Source organism: Budorcas taxicolor, chromosome 10 (genome assembly GCF_023091745.1).
Source record: "Budorcas taxicolor isolate Tak-1 chromosome 10, Takin1.1, whole genome shotgun sequence".
In the NCBI taxonomy this organism is placed as follows: domain Eukaryota; kingdom Metazoa; phylum Chordata; class Mammalia; order Artiodactyla; family Bovidae; genus Budorcas; species Budorcas taxicolor.
Window position 1 is genome coordinate 71,163,168 of NC_068919.1, and position 17,577 is coordinate 71,180,744.

The 17,577-nt window shown below is 37.7% G+C and overlaps 1 protein-coding gene across 3 annotated transcripts in view; it reads left to right on the plus strand.

The window, feature by feature from the left end:
• MNAT1 (MNAT1 component of CDK activating kinase) overlaps nt 1-17,577 on the plus strand; it is a 233,937-nt gene that overhangs the window by 63,403 nt on the left and 152,957 nt on the right. For all 3 annotated transcript variants that reach the window (XR_008199997.1, XR_008199998.1, XM_052646731.1), the window contains exon 4: nt 7,864-7,967. Coding sequence is in view for 1 of the 3 variants with exons in the window: in XM_052646731.1 (XP_052502691.1) it covers nt 7,864-7,967 (104 nt within the window). In the remaining 2 variants the exon portion in view is untranslated. The remainder of the gene's footprint in view (nt 1-7,863; nt 7,968-17,577) is intronic.

The following is a 17,577-nucleotide window of genomic DNA, read 5'->3' on the forward strand; positions in this document are numbered from 1 at the left end:
TCAGATTGATTATATTCTTTGTAGCCAAAGATGGAGAAGCACTATACAGTCAGCAAAAATGAGACTGGGAGCTGACTGTGGCTCAGATCATGAACTCTCTATTGACAAATTCAACCTTAAATTGATGAAAAGTGGGGAAAACCACTAGACCATTCAGGTATAACCTACATCAAATCCCTTACGATTAGACAGTGGAAATGACAAATAGATTTAAGGGACTAGATCTGATAGAGTGCCTGATGAACTGTGGACAGAGGTTCCTGACATTGTACAGGAAACAGTGATGAAGACCATCCCCAAGAAAAAGAAATGCAAAAGAGGAAAACGCTTGTTTGAAGAAGCCTTACAAATAGCTGTGAAAAGAAGGGAAGTGAAAGGCAGAGAAGAAAAGGAAAGATATACCCATTTAAATGCAGATTTCCAAAGAATAGCAAGGAGAGATAAGAAAACCTTCCTCAGTGATCAATGCAAAGAAATAGAGGAAAACAATAGAATGGGAAAGACTAGAGATCTCTTCAAGAAAATTAGAGATACCACGGCAACATTTTATGCAAAGATGGGCTCGATAAAGGACAGAAATAATACGGACCTAACAGAAGCAGAAGATGTTAAGAAGAGGTGGCGAAATACACAAAAGAACTATACAAAAAAGATCTTCACGACCCAGATAATCACGATGGTGTGATCCCTCACCCAGAGCCAGACATCCTGGAATGTGAAGTCAAATGGACCTTAGGAAGCATCACTATGAACAAAGCTAGTGGAGGTGATGGAATTCCGGTTGAGTTGTTTCAGATCCTCAAGGATGATGCTGTGAAAGTGCTGCACTCAATATGCCAGCAGATTTGGAAAACTCAGCAGTGGCCACGGGACTGGAAAAGGTCAGTTTTCATTCCAATCTCAAAGAACGGCAAGGCCAAAGAATGCTCAAACTACCGCACAATTGCACTCATGTCACATGCTAGTAAAATAATGCTCAGAATTCTGCAAGTCAGGCTTCAACAATACATGAACCGTGAACTTCCTGATGTTCAAGGTGGTTTTCGAAAAGGCAGAGGAACCAGAGATCAAATTGCCAACATCTGCTGGATCATGGAAAAAGAAAGAGAGTTCCAGAAAAACATCTAATTTTGCTTTATTGACAATACAAAGCCTTTAACTGTGTGGATCATAACAAACTGTGGAAAATTCTGAAAGAGATGGGAATACTAGACCACCTGACCTGCCTCTTGAGAAATCTGTATGCAGGTCAATAAGCTACAGTTAGAACTGGACATGCAATAACAGACTAGTTCCAAATAGGAAGAGGAGTATGTCAAGTCTATATAGTGTCACGCTGCTTGTTTAACTTATATGCAGAGTACATCATGCGAAATGCTGGGGTGCATGAAGCAGAGGCTGGAATCAAGATTACCAGAAGAAATATCAATAACCTCAGATATGCAGATAATAGCACCCTATGGCAGAAAGCCTAGAAGAACTAAAGATCCTCTTGATGAAAATGAAAGAGCAGAGTGAAAACGTTGGCTTAAAGCTCAACATTCAAAGAACGAAGATCATGGCATCCGGTCCCATCTCCTCATGGGAAATAGATGGGGAAACAGTGGAAACAGTGACAGACTATTTTCTTGGCCTCCAAAATCACTGAAAATGGTGACTACAGCCATAAGATTAAAAAGACACTTGCTCCTTGGCAGTAAACGCATGACGAACCTAGACAGCATATTAAAAAGCATTACTTTCCTAACAAAGGTGCGTCTGGTCAAAGCTATGGTTTTTGCAGTAGTCACCAAAGGATGTCAGAGTTGAACTAGAATGAAAGCTGAGCGCTAAAGAATTGATGGCTTTGAACTGTGGTGTTGGAGAAGACTCTTGCACTTCTTGGACTTCAGGGTCTCTTGGACTGCAAGGAGTTTCAACAAGTCCATCGTAAAGGAGATCATTCCAGAGTTTTCAAAGGAAGGTCTGATGCTGAAGCTGAATCTCCAGTACTTTGGCCACCTGATGCGAAGAACACACTCATTGGAAAAGACCCTGATGCTGGGAAAGATTGAAGGTGGGAGGGGAAGGGGACAACAGAGGATGAGGTGATTGGATGGCTTCACTGACACAGTGGACGTGAGTTTGAGTAAACTCTGGGAGTTGGTGATGGACAGGGAGGCCTGGCGTGCTGCAGTTCATGGGGTCGCATAGAGTTGGACATGACTGAGCGACTGAACTGAACTGAACTTACCTTACTGCCTGAGCCACCAGGGAAGAACAAACTAGAATAGGTAGTAACTGAGAGAGATAGTTAAAAGGGATGTTTTAGGGCTAGAGTATTTGAGTGAATAATTTCATGTAAGAAGTGAGTTAAGAAAGTATAGGCTAGGATGAATTGCAGTTATTCTAACCTTGAGCAATTGTATGGTATTAATCTAGAAAATAAAAGTGGGAGAAGTAGCATTATTTTTTGCTGTTTTGTTGGGTGGAGAGTATGGAAATGAGGGAAGGACCAGTTTCTGCCCCTTTAAGTTTTGTTAGGGTGTGACTCCCACCACTTACTTAAGTGTCATTGTTCTGATTGTTATGGTATAAATAAAAGTTTTTTTTTTTAGACTTCCTTTTAAAATCTTGTTTCAGTAGCTGTTCATTTTGCATCTTATTCATTCTTTTAAAGATGATTAGTTAGATGTTTGTGATATCTGTATTGAGTATCTCTGTGTTAATCAAAAGCATAGTTTTCACAACTCTTGGGATAGGCATTTTAATCTATTTTGCATATGGAGAGGAGCCACAGAGAGTTTAACTGTTGTTCTGGAGATCACATTGCTAATATATAATGTAGCCAGACTTTGAACATAGGTTTTTCTAACTCATAGAGCCCATCAAAGTACTTGGTAGTCTCAGAGACTAGTTAATAGCCTGAGTCTAGAATATGGAGTGCTGATTAGTAGAAGAGTTGGAGGAGACAAAAATCTATATATTGGAGCTATAATTTTGAAGGATCTTAAAGAAGTTTGGTAGGAAGGAAGATAGGAAGGTGCTATTGAGGTTAGAGTGAAAAGAATAAAGTTGGTAGGATGGCTAAGGCGTCAGTGTTTGAGGATTTATAAATTAGGGATCAGTCACTGTTATAGAAATTCATTATGAACCCTTTGAATATGATGACTATAAAAACTTTAGAACACTATAATTTTGAGTAGTGGCATAAAAAATTACAATAGAAGGGGGCACATATGAAGATGGACTTTCTTATAGCTTTGACAATGGGCCCTTTTCTGTGGTTATGACAATCTAAACATAAAAATTCTTGTTCCTTTTGGCCTCAGGGATTATCTCAAAGGTTTGTCCTTACTTTCATAATAAACATATTATTCTTTTGGTTTAGGGTATTTTTGTTTTAAAAGGGTGAGAATGTCCTAAGGGCTTTAATTATGAATTCTGGATGTCAAAAGGACTGCAGAATTGCACTTAAATAACATTAAATCTTTCAGAAAATACAGTAGGTTTTCTGTTGGCTTTTAATACTTGACTGAAGACAGGTCAACATCTGAGCTAAGCCAGTAACCAGGATAGATAAAAGACCAAATAATTGTTATAGAAAATTCTTTTCTTTCCTCTAAGCTCTTATACCAGTCTGCTTCATTGTATCATGAATGAGACTCGCCTCATCTGATGTTTTCAAACTTGTAATCCACTTTTAGTGTTTTTCTCTCTCTTTTTGTTTTTTAAAGGAAGAGATTTGTATTACTTATGATTATGGTTTGCATCTATTATATTGTTATTACCTTTGCTTTCTAAATTAAAAAAATGAAATAAACAAATTGGTTATTTGCATTTCATTAAAATTCATAAAATTTTTAATAAGCATAAAATAGAAGTTATCTGTAACAGATCAGTTTCACTTAGAATTTAACTTTACTGTTTCTAATTTCTATTTAATGAGAAGTTTTATTCAGCACATTGTCTAGCTTGGTGATAAATTGTAATTTTTTAAAATTGCTCTAAACATTCTAATGAAGTTCAACATAGGATATCAACTTGATTAACTTTGTCAGTAGATTCATGCTATAAGAAACAAAGATTATTTTTTCCCTGTAGTTTCTCATTTGCTTACTTTGCCTTTCTAAATAATTCAATTTTGTAATTACAAAGGTCATTTAAATTCAATCTGTGTTTATAAAGATAATTATAAATATTAGCATTGATTTCTTTGTTATTTTAGTGTTTTGGAAATATGATTGATATGCAATATTATATTAGTTTCAGGTGTACAGCTTAGTGAGTCCATATTTTTATGTATTATGAAGTGATCATTGCAATAAGACCAGTTACCATCCATAACTATAGAAAGTAATTACAGTATTATTGACTATACCCACTCCAGTACTGTTGCCTGGAAAACCCCATGGATGGAGAAGCATGGTAGGCTACAGTCCATGGGGTCACAAAGAGTCACACACGACTGAGCGACTTCACTTCACTGACTATGTTCCCTATGTACATTACATCCCTGTGATGTATAACTTATTTTAAACTGAATTTTGTACTTCTTTATCCATTTTACCTGTTTTGTCTATCCCTCCCATACCCGTATTGGTTTATTTTTTTTCCTCTTGTAATAATTCAGCAAGCATTTCTTGAGCTCTTACCAGATGTTTCTTTTTTTAATAGACTATTTTTTAGAGCAGTTTTAGATTCACAGAAAAATTAAATGAAATGTGTAGAGAGTTCCCTTATACCCCTTGTACCTCACATACACACAGACTCCCCCACTATCTGCATACCTACCTGAATGACAAATTTGTTATAATCAATGAACCTACATTAACATATTGTCATCTTCCAAGGTCCATAGTTTACATTAGGGTTTACTCTTGACATTATACGTTTTTTGGGTTTGGATATATATAATGGCATGTATCCTCCATTATAGTATTGTAGTTTTAGTACCCTGAAACTCCTCTGTGTTCTGCTTATTTGTCCCTTCCCCTCAGTCCTTGGCAACCACTGATCTCTTTACTGTCTCCGTAGTTTTGCTTTTTTTAGATTGTCAGTTGAAATCATACAGTGTGTAGCCTTACCAGTTGCCTGGTAATACACGTTTAAGTTTCCTCTATGTCTTTTCATGGTTTGATGTGCTGTGCTCAGTTGTGTCTGACTCTTTGTGACCCCATGGACTGTAGCCTGTCAGGTTCCTCTGTCCATGGGATTTTCCAGGCAAAAATACTGGAGTGGATTGCTATTCCTCCTCCAGGGGATCTTCCTGACTCAGAGATTGAACCTGCATTTCTGGCATCTCCTGCATTGGCAGGCAGATTCTTTACCACTGCACCACCTGGGCTAACCCTTTGATAGCTTATTATTATTTGGTGCTTAATAATATCTCATTGTCTGGATATACTCTAGTTTATTTATCTTCTCAGACTACTGAAGGACATCTTGGTTGTTTCAGCAATGATGAATAAAGCTGCTGTAAACATTCATATGCAGGATTTTGTGTGGACATGGTTTTTAACTCCTTTGGATAAATCTCAAAAAGTGCAGTTGCAGGATTGTATGATAAGAGTATGTTTCATTTTCTAAGAAACTCTCAAATTGCTTTCCAAAGTGCCATGCCATTTTGCATTCCCACTGCAGTGTATGCATGTTCCTGTTGCCAGCATTTGATGTCATCATGTAGGAGCATGGATTAAAGCAGATTATTTAGGGTAGATCAAACCTGCTTATAGGTCAAACTAGAGGAAGCAGTTGTAAGTAATTGGAGAAGGAATTGAAGGGCTAATAATACAAGCATAAAGATTAGAGAAATCCAAGGGAGATCTGGACTGAATTATAAAATAGGAGAGACAGTGATGAGGACCCTTCTTTAGATGAGCTTATATTAACACTGAAAGGGGTATGGCAGTCGGCGGTACTTTAAAATATGAGTTTATATTCATATAAATTAAAAACATTTTTTGTTCAAAGTGTTTAAATTTACATATGTAAACTTAGAAGGGAGTTCAGTTCAGTTGCTCATTCGTGTCCAATTCTTTGTGACCCCATGAATTGCAGCACGCCAGGCCTCCCTGTCCATCACCAACTCCCGGAGTTCACTCAAACTCACATCCATTGAGTCAGTGATGCCATCCAGCCATCTCATCCTCTGTCGTCCCCTTCTCCTCCTGCCCCCAATCCCTCCCAGCATCAGAGTCTTTTCCAGTGAGTCAACCCTTCGCATGAGGTGGCCAAAGTACTGGAGTTTCAGCTTTAGCATCATTCCTTCCAAAGAAATCCCAGGGCTGATCTCCTGGGTGGAATGGACTGGTTGATCTCCTTGTAGTCCAAGGGACTCTCAAGAGTCTTCTCCAACACCACAGTTCAAAAGCATCAATTCTTCAGCACTCAGCCTTCTTCACACTCCAACTCTCACATCCATATATGACCATTGGAAAAACCATAGCCTTGACTAGATGGACCTTTGTTGGCAAAGTAATGTCTCTGCTTTTGAATATGCTATCTAGGTTGGTCATAACTTTCCTTCCAAGATGTAAGCGTCTTTTAATTTCACAGCTGCAGTCACCATCTGCAGTGATTTTGGAGCCCCTCAAAATAAAGTCTGACACTGTTTCCACTGTTTCCCCATCTATTTGCCATGAAGTGATGGGACTAGATGCCATGATCTTCGTATTCTGAATGTTGAGCTTTAAGCCAACTTTTTCACTTTCCTCTTTCACTTTCATCAAGAGGCTTTTTAGTTCCTCTTCACTTTCTGCCATGTGGTGTCATCTGCATATTTGAAGTTATTGATATTTCTCCCAGCAATCTTGATTCCAGCTTGTGCTTCTTCCAGCCCAGCGATTCTCATGATATACTCTGCATATAAGTTAAATAATCAGAGTGACAATATACAGCCTTGACGTACTCCTTTTCCCATTTGGAACCAGTCTGTTGTTTCATGTCCAGTTCTAACTTGCTTCCTGACCTGCAAAAAGGTTTCTCAAGAGGCAGGTCAGGTGGTCTGGTATTCCCATCTCTTTCAGAATTTTCCACAGTTTATTGTGATCCACAGAGTCAAAGGCTTTGGCATAGTCAATAAAGCAGAAATAGATGTTTTTCTGGAACTCTCTTGCTTTTTCGATGATCCAGAAGGGAGTTTATAATTAAAAGTATTTATAATTAAAATCACTTTGAATTAGAATTATAAAAAGATAGTTCTAACTTACTGAAAGTTTATCTCCTTTCTGAACATGTTTCAGTGGCTTCTCTTACTCAACTATTTCAGTCTTCAGTTTTGGAGCCAGATTATCCTTTACCTTCCCTGTTAGGTTTCGACTCATATATTTCATATTTTTCCAGATCTAGACTATATGGGAAATGATTCATTCTTATGTCCAGCTATGTTGAAGATTAGAATAAAACCTGTTTTTGTTAGATAATATTTTTTATTCCTTTGGATAATTTTTCTGTTTCTGGAGCTTAGATTCTTTTCAGTTTTGATTCTGACTAGTGTAGTAGATTTCAGACTTACTTTTTTTTAAATAAAAAATTTAAGCAATCTTTTTTATACTTTTAAAGTTAAAATGGGCAATATAAAATTCAAATCCATTGTTACTATGGCAAGCACACATATTAGATTTTTTGAGGATATTCAGATCTATAGATAGTGTGTGTGATAATCTGACAGTCTTTCCTTATATTTGGTTCAGAAAATCATAGTTGCTGAACTATAACTAGTTTCTATAAAGTAGGTGGTCAGTAAAAAGACACAAATGGAGCCATAAGAAATGACAACCTGATGTATTAAGAAATCATTGTGAATAAATATTTGGTTTTTATTATCTTTGCAAGATGTATGTTGAAACTGTATTTCATGTCACTGTTTCTTTTCTCATGCAGTTTTCAACTTGACCAACAATGTGGATTTGGACAATACCAAAAAGAAAATGGAGATATACCAAAAGGAAAACAAAGATGTCATTCAGAAAAATAAGTTAAAGCTGGTTGGTGCCAAGTATTTTCTTCTTCTGTTGTATTAGAACCAAATGCTTCCACATGATACTTTAAAAAGGTTTTTCTAAACCTAGTCATATTTACAAAGAATTTAGCTGAAATTAAGGCCAGAAATACTAGTATATTTATATATGCATATAGGTGTGAGGCACACATTACTATAGCAAAAACAGTTTTGATGGCATTATTAAAATATATTCTATAAAGGAAAAATAATTGCACACAGATATTTAATTATCTAACTTACACAGTTTAGCTATCATTTCTTCAGTATAGCTTGGGTTTCTAGTTTTGGGGAAGGCAAAGGTAATTGTTTTTAAGGTGCTGTACCAGGAATTTGTAATCATTGGTAAAAATGATATAGATATGTTTGGATTACATAGCTTGAATGTTTGGATTACATAGCTTGTATTTTTGTCTTGTACTTAGATTTACTTGTTATAGTCTTCAAGTGTTTCATTAAGGCACTTCTTTCCTACAATAAAACTCTTGAGGAATTGACATTCTATTCTGTTCATATCCAGCCTGGCTTCCTTAGAAAGGTGTCTCATTTCCGAGAGCATCAGTATGCCATAAAAATTACTCACTTTACCCAGTAGCCTTCTTTGGGTACATCAGAAGATACAGGCACAATAGGTATGCCTGGGTAACTTGTTGCATTAACTCTGTTTAACTTAATAAGGTTGTTCTTTCAAGTGAGTGCTTTTTTCATTTATATTTTTAAGCTAGCAAATAATATTGAGAGTTTAAATGAACGAATGATCTAATTTTAGACTGGTTATTATTATTTTAAAGTAGGAATTTCTAATTAACAAAAACTTTATAATAAGTTATTGAGTACAGTTGACCCTTGAACAACAGGTCCACTTAACACCTGGATTATTTTCAGTAGAGAATACTACTATACCACATGTTGAGAGATTGAATCCTTGGTTGCAGAACCTCAGACACAGAGGGAACCACTGATAAGGAGTGCAGACTAAACAATACATGAATTTTCAACTGTGCCAAGGACCAGCATCCGTAATACCTCATGTTGTATAATGATTAACTTGTACTTTGTTTAATGCATGTTACAGTGACTACATTTATTCTTCATGTTAGCGTTTAGCACCTGAATCTGTTATAACTAAGTGTTTTGGTCAGTAATTCATTATCATTTATTAATTGATCATTCTATGATGAGCATTTTATTAGTGATACGTAGCTATTTGGTGTTGGCATAAATACAGACACAGGACCATTTTTTAAGATGGTGCAAGTTCTTGTATATCAGTAACTACAGTGTCTTTGGGTAGAGCCCAGTTCTGAAGTGGCCCAAGGAATGTGGACTATATGAATGATGTATTCACTATCCTGAGGTAGCAACTTGCCTTTAATAGCTCTGTGAATGTTGAAGTCTCACTGTTCCAAAAACATCAGAATTATATCAAAAAAGGGGAAAAACTCAATCTCTTGTATAATTAGGCACATAAGATGACTCATTTCTGACAGAGAAACTGTTACTGAGTTTACTGTGGTAGCTGAAGCTGCAACACTTTGGCCAACTGCTGTAAAGAGCCGACTCATTGGAAAAGATTGAGGGCAGAAGGAGAAGGGGGTGACAAAGGATGAAGTGGTTGCATGTCATCATCTACTCAATGGACATGAGTTTGAGCAAACTCTGGGAGATCGTGAAGGACAGGGAAGCCTGGCATGCTGCAGACCATGGAGTTGCAAAGAGTCAGACATGACTTAGCAACTGAACAACAGCAGCAGCAGCAGCTACAACAACAACAACAACAACATACATTTCAAAATGATCACCGTTATAAGTCAAGTTACCATTATGATTGTATGGTTACCGTCATGATACAAACATACTGTATTCTTGTTGACTGTATTCCCCCACACTGTGCATTTCGTACCTGTGACTTATTTATTTTGTAAATGGAAGTTCATACTTAATCTTTCTCACCTATTTCTTTCATTACCCATCCCCCTTCCCCCCAGAAACCTCCTGTTTGTTCTCTGTATCTATGACTGTTTTGTTATTTTTGGTTACTTGTTTTGATTTTTCAATTCCAAATGTAAGTGAAATCATACAGTATTTGTCTTTCTTTGACTTTTAAAATTTTAGCATAGTACCATCTAAGTCAATCCAAATGGCAAGATTTCCTTCTTTTTTTTTAATGGCTGAGTAATATTTGATTTTATATATTACATCTTTTTTTTATCCATTCTTCTGTTGATGGGTACTTAAGGTGCTTCTGTTATCTTGGCTTATTGAAATAATGCAGAAATGAATGTTGAGGAGCATATATCTTTTCAAATTAGTGTTTTGCTTTCCTTTGGATAAAAACCCAGAATTCCTTGATTGTGTTGTAGTTCTATTTCTAATTTTTTGAGGAACCTTTTTATTTTCCATAGTACCTGCACTAGTTTACATTCCTAGGGTCCCCTTTTCTCCACATCCTTTCCAACATTTGTTATTTGTTTTCTTTTTGATGCTGACCATTCTGACAGATGTGAGATGATATCTTATTGTGGTATTCATTTGCATTTCCCTGATGGTTAGTGATGTTAAGCATTTATTCCTATGCCTTTAGGGCATCTGTATGTCCTCTGGAAAAATGTCTGTTCAGGTTCTTTGCCCATTTTTTAATCAGGTTATTTGTGTTTTTGATGTTGAGTTCTATGAATTCTTTGTATATTTTGGACATTAACCTCTTACCAGATTTATTCTTTGCTACCCATGCTACCTGTTTGACATGGGTAGATGTCAAAGAGCATACTACCCATGTTGTCTTTTAAGAGTTTTATGGTTTCACATCTTACACTTAAGTCTTAAATAATCCCTTTTGAGTTTATTTTTGTTGATGGTGTGAGAAAGTAGTCCTGTTTAATTCTTTCACGTGTAGCTGTCTAGTTTTTCCAAAACCATTTATTGAAGAGGCTGTCTTTTTTCTTGTTGTATATTCTTGCTTCCTTTGTCATGGATTAATTGCCCATATAAGTGGGTTTACTTCTGGGCTCTCTATTCTATTCCACATTGATCTATGTGTCTGTTTTTGTACTGGTACTTTGTTTTCTTAAAGACTGTCTTTGTATTGTAGTTTGAAATCAGGTAGTATGATACTTTGAACTTTGTTGTTCTTTTTCAAGATTGTTTTGACTATTTGAGGTCTTTTATGTTGCCATACACACTAAAAATTATTTGTTCTAGTTCTGTGAAAAATGTGGTCGATATTTTGATAGGGATTGGACTGAATTTGTAGATTGTGTTGGGGTAGTATGGCCATTTAAAACTATTAATTGTTCATGAGCACAATAGATCTTTCCATTTGTTTGTGTTGCCTTCAGTTTCTTTTGTCAGTGTATTACAGTTTTCTCTTTATAGGTCTTTTACTTCCTTAGATTACTTCCTAGGTATTTCATTCTTTTTGATGCAGGTGTAAATGAGATTCTTTTCTCTTTCTGATAGTTTGTTGTTAGTGTACAGAAATGCAGCAGATTTTTATAGATTAATTTTGTATACTGCAAGTTCACTGAATTCTTTGGTGAGTTCTAAGGTTTTTTGGTGGCATGTTTAGAATTTTGTATATATAGTGTCATGCCATCTTCAAACATTGACAGTTTTTGTTCTTCCTTTCCAGTTGGAATTCTTTTTCTTTTTTTGTTTGATTGCTGTGGTTAGGACTTCCAATACAATACTTCCAATACTTTATTTTTTAATAAAAGTGGCAAAAGTGAACATCCGTGTCTTGTTCCTGATCTTAGAGGAAATGCTTTCAGCTTTTCACTGTTGAGTATAAATTAGTTATGGGCTTGTCATATTTGGCCTTTATTGTTTTATGTTCATTCTGTGCCTACTTTGTTTAGAGTTTTATCATAAACGGATGTTGGATTTTATCAAAATCCCTTTTTACATCTACTGAGATGATCATATGCTTTTTATTTTTCAATTTATGAATGTGGTATGTCACATTGATTGATTTGTGGGTATTGAACCATCCTTGCATTCTTGGGTATAAATCCCACATGATTATGGTATATGATCCCTTTAATATATTGTTGAATTTGGTCATGGTGGAGAGGTCTGACACAGTGTGGTCCATTGGAAAAGGGAATGGCAATCCACTTCAGTTCTTGCCTTGAGAACCCTATGAACAGTATGAAAAGGCAAAATGATAGGATACTGAAAGAGGAACTCCCCAGGTCAGTAGGTGCCCAATATACTACTGGAGATCAGTGGAGAAATAACTCCACAAAGAATGAAGGGATGGAGCCAGAGCAAAAGCAATACCCAGCTGTGGATGTCACTGGTGATGGAAGCAAGGTCCAATGCTGTAAAGAGCAATATTGCATAGGAACCTGGAATGTTAGGTCCATGAATCAAGGCAAGTTGGAAATGGTCAAACAGGAGATGGTAAGGGTGAACACCAATATTCTAGGAATCAGCGAACTAAAATCGACTGGAATGGGTGAATTTAACTCAGATGACCATTATACCTACTACTGCGGGGAGGAATCCCTCAGAAGAAATGGAGTAGCCATCATGGTCAACAAAAGAGTCCAAAATGCAGTACTTGGATGCAATCTCAAAAATGACAGAATGATCTCTGTTCGTTTCCAAGGCAAACCATTCAGTATCACAGTAATCCAAGTCTGTGCCCCAACCAGTAACGCTGAAGAAGCTGAAGTTGAACGGTTCTATGAAGACCTACAAGACCTTTTAGAACTAACACCCAAAAAAGATGTCCTTTTTATTATAGAGGACTGGAATGCAAAAGTAGGAAGTCAAGAAACACCTGGAGTAACAGGCAAATTAGGCCTTGGAATACCGAATGAAGCAGGGCAAAGGCTAATAGAGTTTTGCCAAGAGAATGCACTGATCATAGCAAACACCCTCTTCCAACAACACAAGAGAAAACTCTACACATGGACATCACTAGATGGTCAACACCAAAACCAGATTGATTATATTCTTTGCAGCCAAAGATGGAGAAGCTCTATACAGTCAGCAAAAACAAGACCGGGAGCTGACTGTGGCTCAGATCATGAGCTCCTTATTGCCAAATTCAGACTAAAATTGAAGAAAGTAGGGAAATCCACTAGACCGTTCAGGTATGACCTAAATCAAATCCCTTATGATTATACAGTGGAAGTGAGAAATAGATTCAAGGGCCTAGATCTGATAGATAGAGTGCCTGATGAACTATGGACTGAGGTTCATGACATTATGCAGGAGACAGGGATCAAGACCATCGCCATGGAAAAGAAATGCAAAAACGCAAAATGGCTGTCTGGGGAGGCCTTACAAATAGCTGTGAAGAGAAGAGAAGTGAAAAGCAAAGGAGAAAAGGAAAGATATAAGCATCTGAATGCAGAGTTCCAAAGAATAGCAAGAAGAGATAAGAAAGCCTTTGTCAGCGATCAATGCAAAGAAATAGAGGAAAAGAACAGAATGGGAAAGACTAGAGATCTCTTCAAGAAAATTAGAGATACCAAGGGAACATGTCATGCAAAGATGGTCTCGATAAAGGACAGAAATGGTATGGACCTAACAGAAGCAGAAAATATTAAGAAGAGATGGCAAGAATACACAGAAGAACTGTACAAAAAAGATCTTCATGACCCAGATAATCATGATGGTGTGATCACTCATCTAGAGCCAGACATCCTGGAATGTGAAGTCAAGTGGGCCTTAGGAAGCATCACTACGAACAAAGCTAGTGGAGGTGATGGAATTTCAGTAGAGCTATTTCAAATCCTGAAAGATGATGCTGTGAAAGTGCTGCACTCAATATGCCAGCAAATTTGGAAAACTCAGCAGTGGCCACAGGACTGGAAAAGGTCAGTTTTCATTCCATTCCCAGAGAAAGGCAATGCCAAAGAATGCTCAAACTACCGCACCATTGCACTCATCTCGCATGCTAGTAAAGTCATGCTGAAAATTCTCCAAGCCAGGCTTCAGCAATACGTGAACCGTGAACTTCCAGATGTTCAAGCTGGTTTTCGAAAAGGCAGAGGAACCAGAGATCAAATTGCCAACATCTGCTGGATCATGGAAAAAGCAAGAGAGTTCCAAAAAAACATCTATTTCTGCTTTATTGACTGCCAAAGCCTTTGACTGTGTGGATCACAATAAACTGTGGAAAATTCTGAAAGAGATGGGAATACCAGACCACTTGACCTGCCTCTTGGGCAACCTGTGTGCAGGTCAGGAAACAACGGTTAGAACTGGACATAAAACAACAGACTAGTTTCAGATAGGAAAAGGAGTACGTCAAGGCTGTATATTGTCACCCTGCTTATGAGAAATGCTGGGCTGGAAGAAGCACAAGCTGGAATCAAGATTGCCGGGAGAAATACCAATAACAGATATGCAGATGACACCACCCTAATGGCAGAAAGTGAAGAGGAGCTAAAAAGCCTCTTGATGAAAGTGAAAGAGGAGAGTGAAGAAGTTGGCTTAAAGCTCAACATTCAGAAAACGAAGATCATGGCATCTTGTCTTATCACTTTATGGCAAATAGATGGGGAAACAGTGTCAGACTTTTTTTTCAGGGACACCAAAATCACTGCAGATGGTGATTGCGGCCATGAAATTAAAAGACACTTACTCCTTGGAAAGAAAGTTATGACCAACCTAGACAGCATATTGAAAAGAGGAGACATTACTTTGCCAACAAAGATCCGTGTAGTCAAGGCTATGGTTTCTTCCAGTAGTTATGTATAGATGCGAGAGTTGGAGTGTGAAGAAAGCTGAGCGCCAAAGAATTGATGCTTTTGAACTGTGGTGTTGGGCAAGACTCCTGAGAGTCCCTTGGACTGCAAAGAGATCCAACCAGTCCATTCTAAAGGAGAGCAGTCCTGGGATTTCTTTGGAAGGAATGATACTAAAGCTGAAACTCCAGTACTTTGGCCACCTCATGTGAAGAGTTGACTCATTGGGAAAGACTGATGCTGGGAGGGATTGGGGGCAGGAGGAGAAGGGGACGACAGAGGATAAGATGGCCGGATGGCATCACCGACTCGATGGACATGAGTTTGAATGAACTCCGGGAGTTGCTGATGGACAGGGAGGCCTGGCGTGCTGCAATTCATGGGGTCGCAAAGAGTCGGACATGACTGAGCGACTGAACTGAACTGAACTGAACTGAATTTGGTTTTGCTAATACTTTGTTGAAGAGTTTTGCATCTATGTTCATCATTACTAACCTTTTTTATCTTCACTTTCCTACCTATTTCTCCTATTATGTTCTTTATCTAAGTGTTCAAGCCATATCTGGTTAGTCTTCATATACTGTTTTTTAAAAAACTTTATTAGAAATTGAAGCATAATTGTTTTACAGTGTGCTGGTTTCTGCTGTGTAATAATGAGTCATAATTGGATAGAGTATATATGTCAATGCTACTTTCTCAATTTGTTCTACTAAATATATGAAAATTGTTTTTCTCTTCTGACTTACTTCACTCTGTATTGTAGTCTCTAGCTTCATCCACCTCATTAGAACTGACTCAAATTTGTTGCTTTTTTATGGCTGAGTAATGTTCTATTGTATATATGTACCACATTTTCTTTATCCTTTCTTCTGTTGATACACATCTGGCTTGCTTCCAATTCCTGACTATTACAAATATTGCTGCCATGAACATTGTGGGTATATGTGTCTTTTTGAATTGTGGTTTTCTCAGGTTATACGCTCAGTAGTGGAATTGCTGGGTCATGTGGTAGTCTTATTCTTAGTTTATTAAGGAATCTCCATACTGTTCTCCATAGTAGCTGTATCAGTTTACATTTCCACTAACAGTGCAGTAGGGTTCTCTTTTTTCCACATGATCAGCATTTATTGTTTGTAGTTTTTTGATGATGGCCATTCTGATTGGTGTGGCTTCCCTGGTAAATCCGTTAGTAAAAAATGTGCCTGTAATGCGGGAGACTTGGATTCAGTCTCTGGATTGAGAAGATCCCCTGGAGAAGGAAATGGCTTCCCATTCCAGTATTCTTGCCTGGAGAATGCTATCGACAGAGGAGCCTGGTGGTGCTGCAGTTCATGGGGTCACAAAGAGTTGGACACGACTGAGTGACTTAACACTTTCACTTTCATAACTGATTGGTGTGAGATGATACCTCATTGTAGTTCTGATTTGTATTTCTCCAGTAATGAATGATGTTGAGCATCTTTTCACGTGTTTATTGGCCATCTATATATCTTCTTTGGGGAATCATATACTGTTGGTAGTCTTTCCTGGCAACCCACTCCAGGCTTCTTGCCTGGAGAATCACAGGGACGGCAGAGCCTGGTGGGCTGCCGTCTGTGGGGTCACACAGAGTCAGACGTGACTGAAGTGACTTAGCAGTAGCAGCACTCTTTCCTTAGGTCTTTCAAACCTAGTTCCTCCTCTAATTATATTATTGTTACTTTACATAGTATTCATTATTTCTTACTTGAGTTGTTGAAATATTCCTCTGAGTCTTCCTATCTTCAATCTTGAACCCCAGTGATCTGTATTTGTCACTGCTTCTAGTCATCTTTCTAAATTCTTTGCCTTACCAGTTGTCTTAGTATGGCATAAATGCACCCCTTAGTATGGTATGGTCAATTCTCCATTATCTGCCTTCTGCTGGCCTCTCCAGCTTTATCAAGAGCTTTCCCCTACGTCATACGTAATGACTTGGTCATACCAAGCATTCCAGCTTGATTCGTGTCTTTTTACCTTTGTTTTCTCTGCCTAAATGGCTCTTTTACCTACTGTTTGAAACCTGCTCCACCTTCATGAGCTGAGCTTACCTAGGGCTGTTAAAACAAATTACCCCAAACTGCGTGATTTATAACACTGAAATTTGTCTCCTACAGGAACAGGCTTCTGTAAGCTAGAATTCTGAAGTCAAGGTGTCGTCAGGGTCATAGTGTCTCTGAAAGCTCTAGGGAGAAATCTTTGTTTCTTTTAGCATCTTTGGCACCACTCTGATCTCTGCCTCTAACTTCCCATGGCCTTCTTCCCTGTGTGTCTGTATCCAAGTTTCCAGCATGACCTATCTTAACTTGATTACATATGCAAAGACCCTATTTCCAAATAAGGTCACATTTATGGTTACCATGGGTTAAGAACTTCAACATGTATTTGGGGGCACACATTCAACCCGTAACACTCTGGGAAATCTTTTCTAACTCTACCTGTCCTCCAGCATAGCACGGGGAATTAACCACTCTATTAATTTTGTCTCCCACCATACTCTGTGTAAACCTATCACTTGTTCAGCTTATTGCTGATATGACACTGATTTATTGTGAGACATCTTTTTCTGCTTATGGACCTATAGTCTAGTAATTCACTTTTCCAGCCTTCATATCTTACCCCATAACTTCGTGCATTTATTCCTAGTAGTTTTTTTTGATCAAGTTTGAATTTTCTTCTCCACTGGATGCCTTAGTTAGAATAGCAATCTCAGTAATAGAAGTTTTTAAAATTATAGGGGATACATGTGTCTCTTTCAATTCTGGTTTCCTCGGTGTGTATGCCCAGCAGTGGGATTGCTGGGTCATAAGGTAGTTCTATCTGCAATTTTTTAAGGAATCTCCACACTGTTCTCCATAGTGGCTGTACTAGTTT